This window comes from Betta splendens, chromosome 1 (genome assembly GCF_900634795.4).
Source record: "Betta splendens chromosome 1, fBetSpl5.4, whole genome shotgun sequence".
In the NCBI taxonomy this organism is placed as follows: Eukaryota; Metazoa; Chordata; class Actinopteri; order Anabantiformes; family Osphronemidae; genus Betta; species Betta splendens.
Window position 1 is genome coordinate 1,632,954 of NC_040881.3, and position 16,147 is coordinate 1,649,100.

At 51.3% G+C, this 16,147-nt stretch overlaps 1 protein-coding gene across 1 annotated transcript; it reads right to left on the bottom strand.

Annotated features, from left to right (window-relative positions):
* Positions 1–6,619: 6,619 nt before the first annotated feature.
* hoga1 (4-hydroxy-2-oxoglutarate aldolase 1) lies at positions 6,620–16,123 on the bottom strand. The gene is made up of 7 exons (XM_029160472.3): positions 15,036–16,123; positions 14,469–14,597; positions 13,775–13,902; positions 13,572–13,706; positions 10,619–10,715; positions 8,064–8,197; positions 6,620–7,039 (listed from the first exon to the last, which is right to left on the bottom strand). The coding sequence occupies exons 1-7, from the start codon at positions 15,235–15,237 to the stop codon at positions 6,890–6,892; spliced, it is 975 nt and encodes a 324-aa protein (XP_029016305.1). The 5' UTR covers positions 15,238–16,123; the 3' UTR covers positions 6,620–6,889.
* Positions 16,124–16,147: the final 24 nt, after the last annotated feature.

Below are 16,147 nucleotides of genomic sequence, written 5' to 3' on the forward strand. Positions count from 1 at the left end.
TCACTCAGTGCCGTTACAGCTCAGACTGGTCCCAGACCAGCGGGAACGTCCTCCTCAGTGCCAACACCTAGTGCCAAGAGGCCACAGCTGATCCTGAGTCAGTGGCTGCGCATTAGAGACCACGGAGGCAGCGCCGCACGCTGGAGCGACGAGTGCAGTCTCAGTTCTGGAGGTGCAATTTGTGCTGAAAGTAAGATTCTCCCTGCAGCTGGTTTACGTCCAGAAATGAAAAGCCGGTGAAGAGGTTCCTGTGACGAAACGGGCGGCGCCTGAGTTTGGAGGGTTCCATTTTACAAATTCTTTTCATTAGAGAAATACTCGAGAAGAGAAGTGATCGTAGTTTTTAGCAGGGATCCATAACGTGCTTTAACTCGATGTCAGGATTCAGCGCTTACTTTTTATGGTTTGTGTGTTTTTGTAATGAAATTTCCACTTGGCACATTTTTTACCAGGGAGACACAAACACTCTCCACTTTATGCAGCTTGTTTCTTCACACCTCTGAATAATGATGTCACTTTTAATATTTCATGTTTGTGTATAAACATTCACCACAAAGAGAATGCGGATGCCGGTGCCGGTGCCGGTCCGGTACCTAAGTTCTGTGTGTGTGCTGGTGCTGTGCCGGGCCGGTGCCGTGCCGTCCCCTAAGTTCTGTGTGTTTGTGTGCACCGGCACAGCACGGCACCAGCCCGGTCCCTACGTTCCGTGTGTGTGCCGGGCCGGTGCCGAGCTGGTGCCGAGCTGGTGCCGGTGCCGGGCCGGTGCCGAGCTGGTGCCGGTGCCGTGCTGGTGCCGGTGCCGTGCTGGTGCCGGTGCCGAGCTGGTGCCGGGCCGGTGCCGTGCTGGTGCCGGTGCCGAGTTGGTGCCGGGCCGGTGCTGTGCTGGTGCTGGTGCCGGTGCCGTGCTGGTGCCGGTGCCGAGCTGGTGCCGGGCCGGTCCCTACGTTCCGTGTGTGTGCCGGGCCGGTGCTGTGCTGGTGCCGGTGCCGAGCTGGTGCTGGTGCCGGCCCGGTCCCTACGTTCCGTGTGTGTGCCGTAGTCGTACCGTGCAGTTAACCGCGTGTGAGCTGGAGTCATGGAGGATGAGGTTGAGGGGCTGACGTCTTCCCCACTGACCGACATCTCACACCTCCTAATTGGATCTGGGACCTGAGACGCTGTTAAGTGGTGATGACTGTTGCCGTTAGCTGCTTGAGTTTTGTCTTGTACTTTGGTAATTTGTCAGTTTTGACACTGTGTTATTACTAAAAAAAGAAAAACCTGCTGATATAACTGTTTTCTGTGCTGTGTTGACAACACTTGATGGATCACAAAACCCTTTAAACCTTAAATCCCAACTTGAAAAGTTGCCGTTTGACATTAACTTTACCACAGCAGCGTCCCGTCGATGCGACCGGCTCCTGGTTTGAATCCGCCTTAAGACAGAATTCACACAGGCTTTAAATGAGACAGCCGATCAAAACCACGTCAGACGACGAGAAGAAGCTGCAAATTTAAATTTAGAATCAAAGGAGCAAAATAAATCTTAATGATACACAGAGGATGCAGCTGCCGTTTACAAATGTTAGCGATAGAATTCAAGGCTGTTGAATAAGATGAAACAGGACAAACATAAGATGTCTTCAATTCATGCAAATTGGTTGTAGCCTGAAGGCGTCAGGCTGTAACATTTGGGAAATGAGACCGTGTTTACTAATTGCCTGCTCTCCACAAGAAAGCAAATGAACACATCCTCTAAAATGTCAAGTTCTTCCTTCAGAGGCAGCGGCTGCAGCAGCAGGATGCTGCTGGTGCTCGGCCTCCGCTCAGGCCAGAGATTCTGACAGACCACCACAGTAACGCTTCTCAGCCACTGGTCCTCGTTTGACTGGATCAAATATCAATAAAATGTCAGGCCGAGGTGCTGGAGTCGCGCTGCAGCGGCTCTGGAGTCCTGAGGCATTTCTGATTTGTGATATTGGGTCGTATCAAACACAATTACTGTTTGTGCTTTTATGCCTCAGTTGGAGTTTAGGGCCGTTTGTTCAGACTGAATTCACAGAGTGACAGAGACCACGTCACCTTGACCTTTGACCCCACGTCTGTGTCGCACGTGGCCTAATTTCAACCCATCAACGTAACGTCAGCAGCCGCCGTCACTATGAAACCTCTGATTCTGTGAAATGGTTATTGATCGTCCAGCATAAACATAAACCCTGGACGTGAATTCTGTTTTAACGGTGACTTTAGAGCAGGAGACATGATGCCTTCATGGGGCATTTTAACAGAACTTGTGATTTGTTCCTCCAGGCTGTTTGACTGTTACACCAGGGGCCAGGCCTTCAACAGAGACACAGATGATTTACACAAATGGATGTAGAAACACCACAACACATCAGTTGTTTGAATAATGAAATATGCATTTGATTTAAATGAATGAACATATTTGTATGTTAAAACATACATATATGAAGCGTTTGCGGCGTAGGAGTCTTTGTGTGGATTCTGGCCCCTGGTCTCTGTTTATTTTCTCTTAAATCTTAGGTTGAATGTAAATTTAGATTTTTAGCCGAAGCCTGATTCTGTGGAGAGCAGCTGTTTACTTGTGTCACTTATGTCACACATGTGAAGACTGACGAGTATTTTGATTGGTTAATTAGCATTCAGCTGTAACACTCGTTCACACAAACACCCACAGTCGAGCTCGCGTCGACCTGAAGTATGACACGAACGAAACCAAAATCCATTATCATAATCACTGCTGTAATTAAAACATGTGGAAAGAGCATTTGACAGTCCTGAGGTTGTTGTTGAACAGGCGACGGAGTCAGAAGAGAAAACCACACACACACACACACACACACACACACACACACACACACACACGTAAGGAGCTCAGTCTTTCTTCTGTGCGTGGAACACTTTAAACACTGCTGTAACTTTTTCAGGTGTTGCTGTTTTGTTTGTAATCGTCTCTGTGGTTAATGATGAGCAGGCGGAGGCAGCGCGTGGGTGGACGACAGTGGTCGACCAGTATATGGTGAGATTATATGCTGATGACTAATGACACGGCTGACTCACCGCCACCGCTCGCTGCAGGCCTCCGCAGCTGCTTCCTTCACAGTTTAAACTGAATTGAAATATCTAGAAAACAAAGGACAAATCTAAAGGTAACGAAGAGGAACCGGGTCCCACTTCATCCAGAGTTCACCGGGTCTGAGGAGCTGCTTAATGAATCCGAGCAGGAGCAGATTCTCTCTCTCCTCCAGCTTCAGTGGAACGCGTCCCTGCCGCGTTCTGATTGGCCGCTTCGTGGACATCTTCCTGTAAACAGAGTGTTGCTTGTCTGAGCCTTGGGTGAAGCTGCAGCTCTGACTCCCACAGCTTCAGGAACCCCGTCTGTTCCCAGAGGCTGAACCACGTCTCATGGTCTCAACAGATCAACTGGGAAGCGTTTCCCAAAACACACCTTCCTGCATGAAGCTTCCAATGAGACGCTGGGATCAAAGGTGCAGATGAGGCACGTTTTACAGGCTGAGCTCAGCTCGTAAACGGCGCCGAGCGTTTATCAGCCTCGGACTCGGTCTGAACCGGGATAAGGTGGGACCTTTGTTACTAATGTCTGTTTCACTCGGGGCTCGGCCCCTGTTTTGGCACCTTTAACTCACTGAAACCTGAGGCCTGTTGTTGTCACAAAGCCATAATGTCGCTCGTGTTGTTTGTTATGAATTTACTGCTAAATAAGTGACGTGTTTTGAAATGGACAAAAAACAATTCACGAGGAAAAATAAAGGAAATGCATGAAGCTGAGCGGCTCTTTTCCTTCCTCCTGCTGAGCCGGGGTGCGAGGACCCGCTGGGAGACGCGAGCGGCACCGCCACAAATCCGTGCACACACTCACTCAGACATATGGAGGATTCTGAACTCTGATCACTCATCTCGGCAGGTGTAGCGATTATTTGTGGAGCTGGGCTGTCAGAACCCCCCTGGTCGCCCTCCCCCTCGCTCCCTCGCTCCCTCCCCCACCCACTCCCTGCTCCGCTGTCACTAAAATAGCTTTAAGGTATGTTTAGGTTGGACTTTAACCCCGCCGCCTATTTCATCTCCTTGGCAACCGACCAGAGTTCCCTTAATTTGTATCATCTCAATCCCAAGTGCTGCAGCAGTTTTGCCTGTTTGGCCCTAATCATGGAGCCTGTTGCCATGGCAAAGTATTTAAATAGGCTCTGTAGACATTCTTCAGGCAGCTCGCTGCGAGTGGCAGGTATGCGAGTGTGTGTCTGTGTTTTCTTTTGTTCCTACACTAAAGAAACGAATTCCTGCGTCCCCTAATCTCACGCTTGGTATCAGACTCTGTTGTTTTTAAATTTAATTTTCCGAGCATATGATTTCCATCGCTCCTCTTCTGCTGCTGCTCTTTCTATCTAATTCCACGGGGACGGATCTCCTATTTTCTATTTCACACTTTCCTTAAAGAGAAGGAGGCTTTGTGTGTTATCTTATCAGCGAAGCTTCACGGCTCCCAAACGCTTTGGCCGTGTTTAGAGAGGACGTGCACGCGGCATACTGATAAGAGCGTCCTGCACAGCGGGGACGTCTGCTGTCATGCAACTGCACGCAATGAAAGGCGGCGGCGGGACGAGGGGGAAAGGACGGCGGGAACACAGAGCCGGCATGGATTCTGGCTGCTTTTAATTGCTCTGGGTTCCCGACGTGCACAACGGCACGTTTGGGACCTTCTGCAGCGTTTGAGTGTAAATATGCATGTGTGAGTGTGATGGGGGAGGCTGATAATAGGAGCATTCATCTGCTAAATAAAAATTTCAGCGGCTCTGAGCCGCCACATGTGAAAGATGAGAGGAGGGAGATTAGACGGACGTCAGACCAAAGCCTCCGGTCACTGCAGAGCTGCAGGTCCAGTGACAGTTATTTAAGACTTGTTTTGTAGCACGTTTCACAGGAAGCAGATTCTGATCATCCTCCAGATATGAAAGTTAAAACGCTGCTTTAAATTGACAGAACTATTTGTGGAGAGGCCTCATGGTCGACACGCTCAGCACAGCAGAAATGCTGTGAAAGTAAAATGAATTATGAGAAAGTTGAAACTTATTTCATGAACTCCGGTTAAATCACACACTGAGTCCAGACTGAGTGAGATTAAAACAGAGCAGAGAGAAACAAATGGAGTGACACAATCACTGCGACTCTGCTGCTGTTTGATTTTAAAATATAATTAAACATCGTAAAGTGTGTATGATCCACATGTTGGTTGTGTTACGATTAAATCAAGGCTTTATTCCAGGCTCCTCAGGCTACTCATCACAGCACATCTTGATCTGAAGTCCAGGACACATTCATTTTATGGATATATTTTAACGTCTTAACATGCTCCCACCTTCTCCCCTGGAGGCACGAAAAAATGAGACGGGGGAGGGGAGGATGGGGGAGGGGGAGGGGTGAGGCCATGATCTACATATTCAGCACTCGAGTCCCATCACGGGAGAAGCCACACTTCCATGAATCTCCTCCATCCAGCGCTCAAAGGTTGTGGTCCGGTGAGCGAGCGGATCCGATCCCGGCCGGGTTCTGAACGGATCCATCCGGCGCCTGCAGCTCAAACAGCACCGCTTCAGCGTGGATGGGCCTCGTGCTCCAACAGCGCTGACGCCATGAAGCTTCAGCTCACGTCTGCAGGTGCAGCAGCGCAAAGCAGCGACAAGGACATTCTGCGATTTTTGCCTTCCTCCTCTGAGCTCGGTTTCCTTTTGAGGCGAGAAATAGGTCACGCAGCTGCTCAATTAGGCTTAATTTTAGATCTGCGACGCCCAGTTTAACTAGTTGTTAATCAGGTTATGCCCACCTTCACTCAGCTCCCGGCAGCGGCCTCAGGAGGTGCCCAGCGGATCCACAGCGGATCCAGGTGGTTCGGGATCAGTGGTTCTGACCTGCTGAAGCGATGGTGCTGTCACTTGATCCAGCAGCGCAGCCACAGAAAGTTCAGGCTGTTGAATATTTCAGGCTGAACAGCAGCCGCCTCCCGACGTCTGTCACTGAGCCCTGAAAGTGGGTCAAGAACCGTCTAAAGCGGCTGCGCTGCAGATTTTAGATTTTCATGTCTGTCGGTCAGAGGACTGATTCACATTCTCAGAAGTCGTGGGAACGTGAGGTGATGTCAGTGGTTTTACGGCTGGTTCCGTTTCTACAGTCTGATCCAGGTCTGTTCCTGCTGCACAGACCGGTCAGCGGATGGAGCCGATGAGGAGGATGAAGAGCGGCGGCCTCCGCCCCTGCTGACTCGCCCCTCCCTCGCCGGCACCCTGCTCGGCCCGGTCCACGGTGCTGGTGAGGAGGATCCAGTGGCCTCTGAGGCAGAGCGGCGCTGGGACGCGTCGCCTACAAGTGGCCACTCACAGAAACTGCACCTCAAACCAGCAGAACGCGTTTCACACGATGGTCTCGGTACCACAACCCGACGGGCCGGACGGGTCGACCCGGTATGTGACCCGGGACATCAGCTGATCCGTTAACCAGCAGCTTAATGCTGATGATGCCTAATGCTGTCGGCGCAGAACCGACAGAACCTCAGACTCCAGGAAACGGATCCTGCACTGACACATGGCCTTTATTAAACTGGACGGCAGTGGAGACGGAGCCTTCAGGCCCTTTATTTGCTTCACACTAAAAGTGACTACAGTGAAAGTATCAGAGGAAACAGAGGAAATGTGTTTTTAACCTTTCTTCCAAACTTCATTACTTCATTTAAAGCGTGTTTCAGCGCCATCAGCACCAAATCGATTCTGTGACCCACAGCTACTTTATAAAAGCTCATGGTTTGTAGTTAACTAGGGACGACTAATGAACAGCATCTCCGGCACCATGGATCGGGCTCTGCTCTTCCTCCTCGTCTTCCTCACAGCCAGCCGTTGGACGCGAACTCCCGCCTCAGCTGCTCCGTTTCCGCCGCCGTGAGCGGCTGCAGAGGTGATCGACAGGCGCCGCCATGGAAACCGAACCACTCCATCGCCTGCTTGAGGGCGGGAACTCCCAGCTTCCGTGTCACCTAGCAACGCAGAGCGCGGTCAGCCGCCGTGTACACGCACGCACACACACACACACACACACACACACACACACACACACACACACACACACACACACACACACACACACACACACACACACACACACACACACACACACACACACACACACACACACACACACACACACACACACACACACACACACACACACACACACACACTCTCTCCAGGCGTCATCAATAGACGCGTTACGTGATCGATAGCTGCGTCCGGTGGCGGTGGAGCTGTGGAGGTGGATGTGCTGCAGCTGTGACATTTAACACACCTTCTCGTGGCTCGTAGCCTGCAGCTCATAGCAGCAAACAGCAGGCCTTTAACTTCTCTTTCAGCTTTAGAGGCCGAGGTGCTTCATAAGAACAGCAACGATGCTCAGAAAACAACGCGTCTACATAAACAGTTCTAACTGGTCACATTTAAACAACTGTGGTTTAAAGTGGATTTAAGCTAGTTTGCTAGTCTGCTTCTACTGATTTAACTTTATCTGAGCTGTAATGGAGTTTGAGCTGCTGGGCCTCTGTCTGTCTGTCTGTCTGTCTGTCTGTCTGTCTGTCTGTCTGTCTGTCTTTTTTTTGTCTGTTTGTTTTTTTTCTTTTTCTATCTGTCTTGTTTCTTTTTCTGTTTCTGTTTTTTTGTGTCTGTCTTGTTTCTTTTTCAGTGTCTGTTTTGTTTCTTTTTTTGTGTCTGTTTTTTTCTGTCTTTTTTCTTTTTCTGTTTCTGTTTTTTTGTGTCTGTCTTTTTTCTTTTTCTGTGTCTGTGTGTTATTTTCTGTTTGTCTTTTTTTCTTTTTCTTTGTCTGTCTGTTATTTTCTGTTTGTCTTTTTTTCTTTTTTGGTGTCTGTCTTTTTTCTATTTCTGTGTCTGTTTTTTTCTGTCTGTCTTTTTTCTTTTTCTGTGTCTGTTTTGTTTCTTTTTATGAGTCTGTCTCTTTCCGTGCGTCTGTCTGGTCTCTTTCCGTGCGTCTGTCTGACCGGCGGTACTCACGGCGGCGTTGGGTTCTATCAGGCGCTGCTGCAGGACTCGGGCCTCCTCCCAGCGTCCCAACCAGCACAGGCGCTGCAGCTCACACAGCTCCCGGCCCAGAACGTTGGCCAGCGCACACACGCCGCCCACCGCACCTGCACACAAAGCACGCGGTGCTCAGCGGCAGCTTCAACATGCGACTGAGCAACAGGCACTGATTGGACGGTGGGGGTTCTAACGGAACAGACGCCGTCATCAAACCCACAGTAGGTCACAACCTGTGACGAGGACGCAGACGTCACGGAGCAGGTGCCGTCGCTCTACGACTTCCTGCCTCAGATCTTTGCTCCAGTTCCAGACTGGACCGGTGAGTTTTGTGTGATTAGAGACGGCGGCTCTCGGCCACGGGACGCGTCGCGGCAGCTGATCCTGGTGGAGGTTGGAGGCTTCGCTCTGTGCAGCCTCTCCTCATCATGTGGGACTTTGTGAATACTAAATGCTGCGCGCACTCACTGCAGACATTAACATGCCTCATAGCAAAGTACAAGAAGCACTCGCGTTTGACCCACGAGGTCAGAGAACATCCTGCGCCAGCAGAGCAGCGGAGGAGAGCGATTCAGTCCCTGAGATCGACACTTCTTCCATCCATCACTCTGCTGCTCCCACGGTTCAGCGCATGCAGGCATCATTGGCCGTTCCAGCGCCTGCTCCTCTTTTCTCTGCAGAGGCAGATTCACGTGCGTTTTCCCAGACACCACGATGTCACGGCCTCCCGTCACGACGCCTCATCGGCCTCGAGTCGCTGCTGCTTTGAGTTCCACGTAGAACGTCTGTTCTGCTGCGCTCGCGCGTGGCTGCCGACGCACAGACGCAAAGGTTGGACTCGAACGAAAGCGATGGAGACGTTAACGAACAGCGACGCGGCGCGAAACCAGTCATCAACCAACAATAAAACCATGAAAACACTGAAACGCTGCCGTTTAACGAAACAAACCCGGCCAATTCTTGATCGAAGGTCACGTCTCTGAACGCGTGGTCTCTGCTCTCAGTCGCATTATTTCTGTCACTTCGGTAATTAATTAAGTAATTAACAGACAGTAAATTTACTGGAGGATTTCCATTTTTTTGTAGCTTTCGTTACTGACGCCAGTAAATGATGTGTAATTAATAATCCAGCTAAAATCTGCCCCGTCTTGTAGCTGTAGTCTGTACTTTAAACTAAGTTTGTCTAATGAATCCATCTGCTCAGTTGTTGTTTTCATACATCTGTAAGTTTCAGTCTCCAGTGAACAGAGAAGCTCAAAATTGTTCTATCTTTAATGCATCACCTCGTTTCTCATCGAGTGAAAGCAGACGTTGTGGGTTTCACTGTAACTCTCTTTTAACTAAATTCATGCTGGCTCACAGTAAACATGATAAAAAATTCACTGTGAGCATGTATGATTTAGCGCCTTGGGTTTTGCCATGTTTCAGAAATAGGACTCATGTGAGAAGAGATATATGCAAAAAAATTGGATATTTTGAGGCAAACGTGTGGCTTGAGCTTCAGCGGCAGCTTCGGCCTCAGCTTCAGCCTCAGCCTCAGCTTCAGCCTCAGCAGCTTCACCCTCACCCTCAGCAGCTTCAGCCCCAGCTTCAGCCTCAGCAGCTTCAGCTTCAGCCTCAGCAGCTTCAGCAGCTTCAGCAGCTTCAGCCTCACCCTCAGCAGCTTCAGCCCCAGCTTCAGCCTCAGCAGCTTCAGCCTCAGCTTTAGCAGCTTCAGCCTCAGCTTCAGCAGCTTCAGCTTTAGCCTCAGCTTCAGCTTCAGCCTCAGCAGCTTCAGCCTCAGCAGCTTCAGCCTCAGCAGCCTCAGCAGCCTCAGCAGCTTCAGCCTCAGCCTCAGCCTCAGCAGCAGCACTGGGCACGTCTTTCTCCTGCATGAGTGGCGCTGGGCCCTCGGCGCCGTCGTGGGGGGCGTGAGGAGCATGGGTTTGGACATCAAAACTCCAACAGGTGCTCACAGCGTGCACACATTATCATATCAATCACCACGCAGCACCTCGCGCTGCGTTCACTGTCAGTCAGTCACACGGACGCACGCGGCCAATTACTGTGGCGGTGGAGATGAGAACGTGTCAGGGAGCAGAGATCTGGCTGGAGGTGGAGAACGTGACTCATCAGCTCCACGAGCGTTCAACTGATTCCGAATCTGAGTTTCCATTTCAGTGTTTCGGACTGTTGGTTTGAATAATCAGTACTTTTAGAGCTTGTTGCTGACGTTTTCAGACGTGGCCTGAGGTGAAACAAGCTCCCATCAGAGAGCAGGCAGCCACATCTGGAAGGCAAGGGCTTGTGGGTAAAGACAGGGGAGAGCGTGTTCCTGTGGAAAAGACTGATTAACATGGCGCTGACCTTTCTGTAAACGGGCGATTGTGCAGCAGGGACTCCACATAAATGATGACAAAAAGACAATTTCCTCACTTTGGTTTTGGATAAAAGCAAACAAAGCGTGGGGAGCGGGAGCCTGGGGCTCGGGGAGGCTCCCAACCTCCCTGTGAGCAACAACGGGGCGATTAGCACTGCTGTCGACTTCTTACCCACACAATAGGCGGCCATGAGGAACCCCGCTGAGCCTGCCAACACCTGGAAATCCTGCGTTTGGGTTTTGTGAACAATCAGGCCGATCCGTGTGATCTGAGGAACAGGCACAAAAGAGAAAGCAGGTAAAAAAGCAGCTTTGTTTTGATCCCTGCTGTCAGGACTCACGTCTGCTGAGCTGTTCTCAGGGGAGACCGTCACCGGAGACGGTGACAAACCCAACAGCTCCCAAGGTAAACAAATCCCTCAAATTGAGATGAGCACGGGCCGCTCGCAGGGAGCCGGTTTTGGAGGGAGGGAACCATTCAAGTGATGCCGAAGAGGAGGAGGAGGAAAAACAGACAGGTCCCGAGTGAGACAAAAAGAGGAATGAACTTCAAAGGAGGAGGAGGCTCATGAATAGTTGATGAGCTTCCTATTTCGCTGCACCTCTTAATTCTCTTTCGTCAATCTGGATGCGAAGCAGCAAACCCAAATAAGTGTGACGCGTTCAAAGGGACGATGAGAGGACTCGACTAATGCTCTGCTGAAAACCCCGCAGGGAAAACCTGCAGCCTCTGGTTTCAGCCTCCGCGCCGTTAGCGCAGAGCCTCTATTCTTAGAGCCGCTGTCAATCAGCGTCCTCGTATCAGTCATTTCAAACGTGCAGGGCTGTAATTGATCAGTCAGTCAATCACGGTGCCCGAGCTCCTGCTGGTCCCTGAGAGCCCGAGAGCCACGGCTATTATCGCTCTGCGGCGGAGCTGCTGTCCGAGCAGGTGCCACGGAAATCACTCACCCGACGCCAGCGCCGGTTGCCGGGGACGACCCGGCCCGTAGAGCGCTGGAGGAACCTGCATCTCTGTCTGTCAAACAGCAACAATATGAGACAGTGAAGGAGTCGCTCTCGCTCCCCAGAGGACGGATCCTCCAGGCTGCGATCAGCTGATCCGTCCTCTCCACACACGCTTGGTTTTCGCTTAAAACTGAGGGAAACTGAACAAAGACCAGTGGAACTTTTCTGAGTCATTTGAATCTTAACACGAAGACACGGGACGGAATGGAACAGACGTCAACCTCTGATTCCCAGTGTTCATGAACAGGAGTCAAACTCGTCCTGCCACGAAAACTCAAAGCAGCCGTTGTTTATTCGTTGTTTTTCATGATTTTAGAAATATAAAATGTAATAAAATATCTAAGAACGTAAAAACCATCTACACTCAGTGGTCACTTTATTGGGTCCAATGTGATACAAACGCAATATAATACTTCCACTTTGATAATTGAGCTTCTCAGCATCATGACGCTTTCACTGAGTGCTGGGAAATCGCACGCCCGCAGCTGCTGCGGTGGACGCGTCGTAACGGGGTCGTAACAAAACGTCAGCGCTGAAAGAATCAGACGAGTTGTTGGAAGTGGAGCGAACGTGGAGGCAGCGTCTCTCCATTCATTCCACCTGTCGTTTTACCCGCGTGGTGCTTTTAAGGACACGACTGTTGGAGTCGGTGTGACTGACAGTATTCATGACTACTTCTGCAGGTGTGTTCAGCCTATAAATACCAGGTGTAATTATTTCAATTAGAGCGTGAGAGATAACGGTGAGGACTCATCACACAGGTGGAGCCGAGTCTGAGAGCGGAGGTGGAGCCGCCAGCGACGCAACGTTAAAGCGGCCGCGAAGGTCGGCCATGAACGTGAGTGGACCCCCCCTCACCCGCTACTGGACCCCCCCCACTACTGCAGCTAACCGCCTGAACCCAGGGACACGGCCCCCCCTCGCTCCTGGACCCCCCCAGCTACTGGACCCCCCCCCTCTTACTACTGGACCCCCCCCCAGCTAACCGGCTTGGACCCCCCCCAGCTACTGGACCCCCCCCCCCAGCTACTGGACCCCCCCCAGCTACTGGACCCCCCTCTTACTACTGGACCCCCCCTAGCTATTGGACCCCCCCAGCTAAACACGGCCTCGCTGCTCACTTGACTCCTGCACGTCTGCTGCAGCTCCTCGTCGTCGCCTTCAGGAGACGCTCCCGTTTGCTGCTTTGTGTAACGTGTGGCCTTTTTCCCTGAAGACACAACCAAAGGCGGCACATTTAGCCTTGGACACAACGCTCACGCCAAAGTCAAATCCACTCACGCTCAAGTCTGTTTGATAGAGTAATGCAGCAAACGTTGTGGCAAATCTGTGCTCGTCTTGGCGCCGGAGTGGTTTCTCTGCGACCCGACTTCCTCAAACGGACCCATCCCCCTCGCGCTGCGCGTTTGGCCTCTCGACGCCCACGGCGGCGCCGGCCGCTCCGTGCTTGAACTACACCCACGCTTCTGTCTCCCAACAAGTGGACAAACATGTTATTTCCCAAATCAGAAATCCATTTGCAACTTCTCACAAACACTTCCCACACAGATGAAAAGGTATTAAGAGCTCGACAAGAGGAAACGCAGCTTTTTTTCCTCTTCGACCGTCAAGTCTGCTGAATAAAACTCACACTTCTTAAACTGTCGCCACACTTTTACTGCAGCAGCCAGTTCAGTCGAAGCCCAACCACAGCCATGATTTCCCTGTTATTTAGAGCAGCCATCATTTCATGGTGCTTTGTTCCTGAGCAGCTGAAGGCTAATGTACAGACAAAGCTCTCATGCAGCATAACGCTTCTTACAGTTTATACGTTGCTACTGGTTTTAGCTCTTTTATTGCCTCGTTCAGATTTTATTTTTTCTTTCTTTTATGTCTTATTTTAGTTTCTTAACACTGCACATGTTTTACTGATGCTGCCCGTATTCAGCAGCTGTCGGACGTGAACGTTAATTTAATGCCGAGCTGAGACTGAAGTTCTCGTCTATGGCAGCATCTTGGCCTTGACTCTGGCGCCACCCTCAGGACAGGCCTGGTATTTTTCCCTCCTTATCAAGTTAATTTCATTTTCACAGTTTGCTTTTCTGGGTGAAGCGTTGGCAGCTTCCACTCTTTCTTACGTCTCCTCCGCTGTCCTTGCAGCCCACGATGTTGGGATGCTGCGACAGATGCACCACCGCCTCCAGCGGCAGATCCAGACCCGTGTTGGCCGGAACGTTGTACAGAACCACCGGCACCGGGCTGCAGTCGGCCACCTGCAGCGAGACGCGGGCCGGTTCACGTCTTGGCTGCTGGGCCGCGTGTGAGTGAGCGTCAGTCTGACCTTGGTGTAGTGCTGGACCAGCGCGCAGCCGTCCATCCGGCCCTTGTAGAAGCAGGGCGTCAGAACCAGCACGGCGTCGGCGCCCGCGGCCGCCATCTTCTCCGTCAGCTGCACCGTGGCTCTGGTGGCTGAAAACAGGAGACAGAGGACTCCTACGGAGCACACACTGGAGCTGCACGTGTGAAAAGGCCGAGTGAAAGGTCGGAGTCACTCGTGACCACAGGCGTGTTTTACTGCAGCACAGGCGTTCATTCACTACGTCTGCTTCACACTAAAACAACCTTGGCCTCAGTTTTTATAGAGTTTATAAAAGAGCAGAAACAGAAAGAAATGTGAAAAAAGCAAAGAAATGCTCAGAAGAACCGACCCTGGAGGATGATTTACAACTAATCTGGACCCACAGCTTCGTATGAATGAATAAGTGCTCGGACGTGAGGGAAGCGGAGGCGAGGAGCTAACGTCACCTCTGCTTCCTGTGAACGTCCACTATGGGCTTCAGGCCTGAAGAAGCAGGACTGGCTTTAATAGTGTTTAAACAGCCTGAACCCGCGTGGATGCTCCATCATCAGGCGTCACAACGGGCCTGACGTGATCCACAGCCGCATCACTTTACCGATGAAGCAGCAGACGCACGCTGCTGTAATGATGCTGGTTGCGCGCGCGCTCACGCGTGCACGCGCACGCAGGGACCTACACTCGCAGCCTGATCCAGCCATGAGCAGCTTCCCCGGCGGCAGCGCGCGTCTGACCGCCCGCACCACCTCCACCTGCTCCTCCTCCGTCAGGTACGGGTACTCGCCGTTGGAGCCTTGAACCACCAGACCTGCAGCACAAAACACGGCCGCTTTAATGAGCTCGAACTGAACGTCTTCACAGAACCGCGGAGCAGCTCCTTCTGTTTTGTGGTTTCACTCTCTAAAATGCGGAGCACATTGTCGTGTGTTTACAGTAAAACACCAGCAGAGGGCGACAAACAGCCACGGGCCTGTTCGTCCAGAACCACATCCTGACTGAAGCGATTGAAGGGTGAATGAATGAATGAATGAATGAATGAATGAATGAATGAAGGGACGTGTTCCTGCGCTCCTCTTCATCCTCTGAAGTCGTTTATACCGAACGAAGCACTGATGCGTCTGAATTCTGCTCCACTGCAGCCGCACGTTCTAACGCTGAGCGTGACCTTTGCACCCGTGGATCCCTTAAACGTTCCAAATTTCCACGCACGTCCGAACCGCTGCTTCGTGCACGCGCCGGGCCTGACCTTTAAACGGCATCTGGGCATATTTGTGCAGGTTTTCCTCCAGCTTGCGGTGGTCCACTTCCTCCCCGGCGGTGAACGGCGTGGCGATGGGCGGGTAGATCCCGCTGAGGTCCAGTCTGGCCGCTGCTGCCCTGCTGTGGGTTCGGCTCCACGCGGCCAAGCAAAGGGGGCCGAGGTTCCTCCAAACCCGGGCGCGCTGCATGGTGTCGTCCGCTCCTCGCTGCGACTCTGTGCAGCTGCTGCCTGCGACAGTCAATGATTAACCCGGTGTCGTAAATGTTCCCAAATTCGTGGATTTTGAGCCACTGTTCAACTTTTCCGCCTGTTTCCGTCTCTTTACGTCGACTTCCACGACTCGATGAATGTTTTACTTGGCCAAGTTTTCTCTGCGCGCTTTGTCCTCATTCCACTGTGGTCTTCATCATCTTCATCTTCATCACAGCTCGTCTGGTCAGATAACGCCTGATGACCGCAACGTGGACCCGATCAGAGCGAGCGGGACCGGAACCAGAGCTCCGCCCCGGACGAGGTCACGCGCACGTTTAGGTTTTAACGCGAACCGACGGCGTCCAGCGACCTTTGAGCGAGAGGAGGCTTCACTGACTGCCCCGTTTTCTGGTGCGTCTGAAGCATTTGTTCATTACGGTGTAAACAATATTCTCGACTTCGTCCTTCTGTGAACAGTTGAGCAGCGTAATTACGACTCAAAAGGCGCACGTCAAGCTCCGCTCCGGTGGCGAGTAACTTAAAGTGAAGCGTTGTGAGCAGCAAACTGTCGTAAACGAGGGGGCGACGCACGCACGAGGCTTTAAACGTGAACCACATTAACGTTAAAACAAACCGGGCAGTTTGAAGCAGACCGTCATTTAACGAAGCAGCAAGTTGACGAACAGTTGATTTGCTTCTGCTTCGTTTTAACAAGTCACGTCTCGTGACCTGTCGTCAAAACTACGTTTGAGTATAATTGTTCATTAAAGTTACGCCGTAGTATGTGACATAATGTCATAGTATAGTATGTGGTGAAAAACGTATCATGGTACATTGTCATTAAAAATACGTCTTGATGAAGTCATTCATTAAAAACACGATATTATGTCACAAAAAGTGTCAAG

Excerpts from the sequence above, each read along its gene's own strand:
- hoga1 (XM_029160472.3), bottom strand. The coding sequence starts at position 15,237 with ATGCAGCGCGCCCGGGTTTGGAGGAACCTCGGCCCCCTTTGCTTGGCC. Across the intron at positions 14,598-15,035 it reads TGCCCAGATGCCGTTTAAAG|GTCTGGTGGTTCAAGGCTCC; the intron begins GTCAGGCCCGGC and ends TTTGTGCTGCAG. Across the intron at positions 10,716-13,571 it reads GCAAGGACAGCGGAGGAGAC|ATCACACGGATCGGCCTGAT; the intron begins GTAAGAAAGAGT and ends CCTGTTCCTCAG.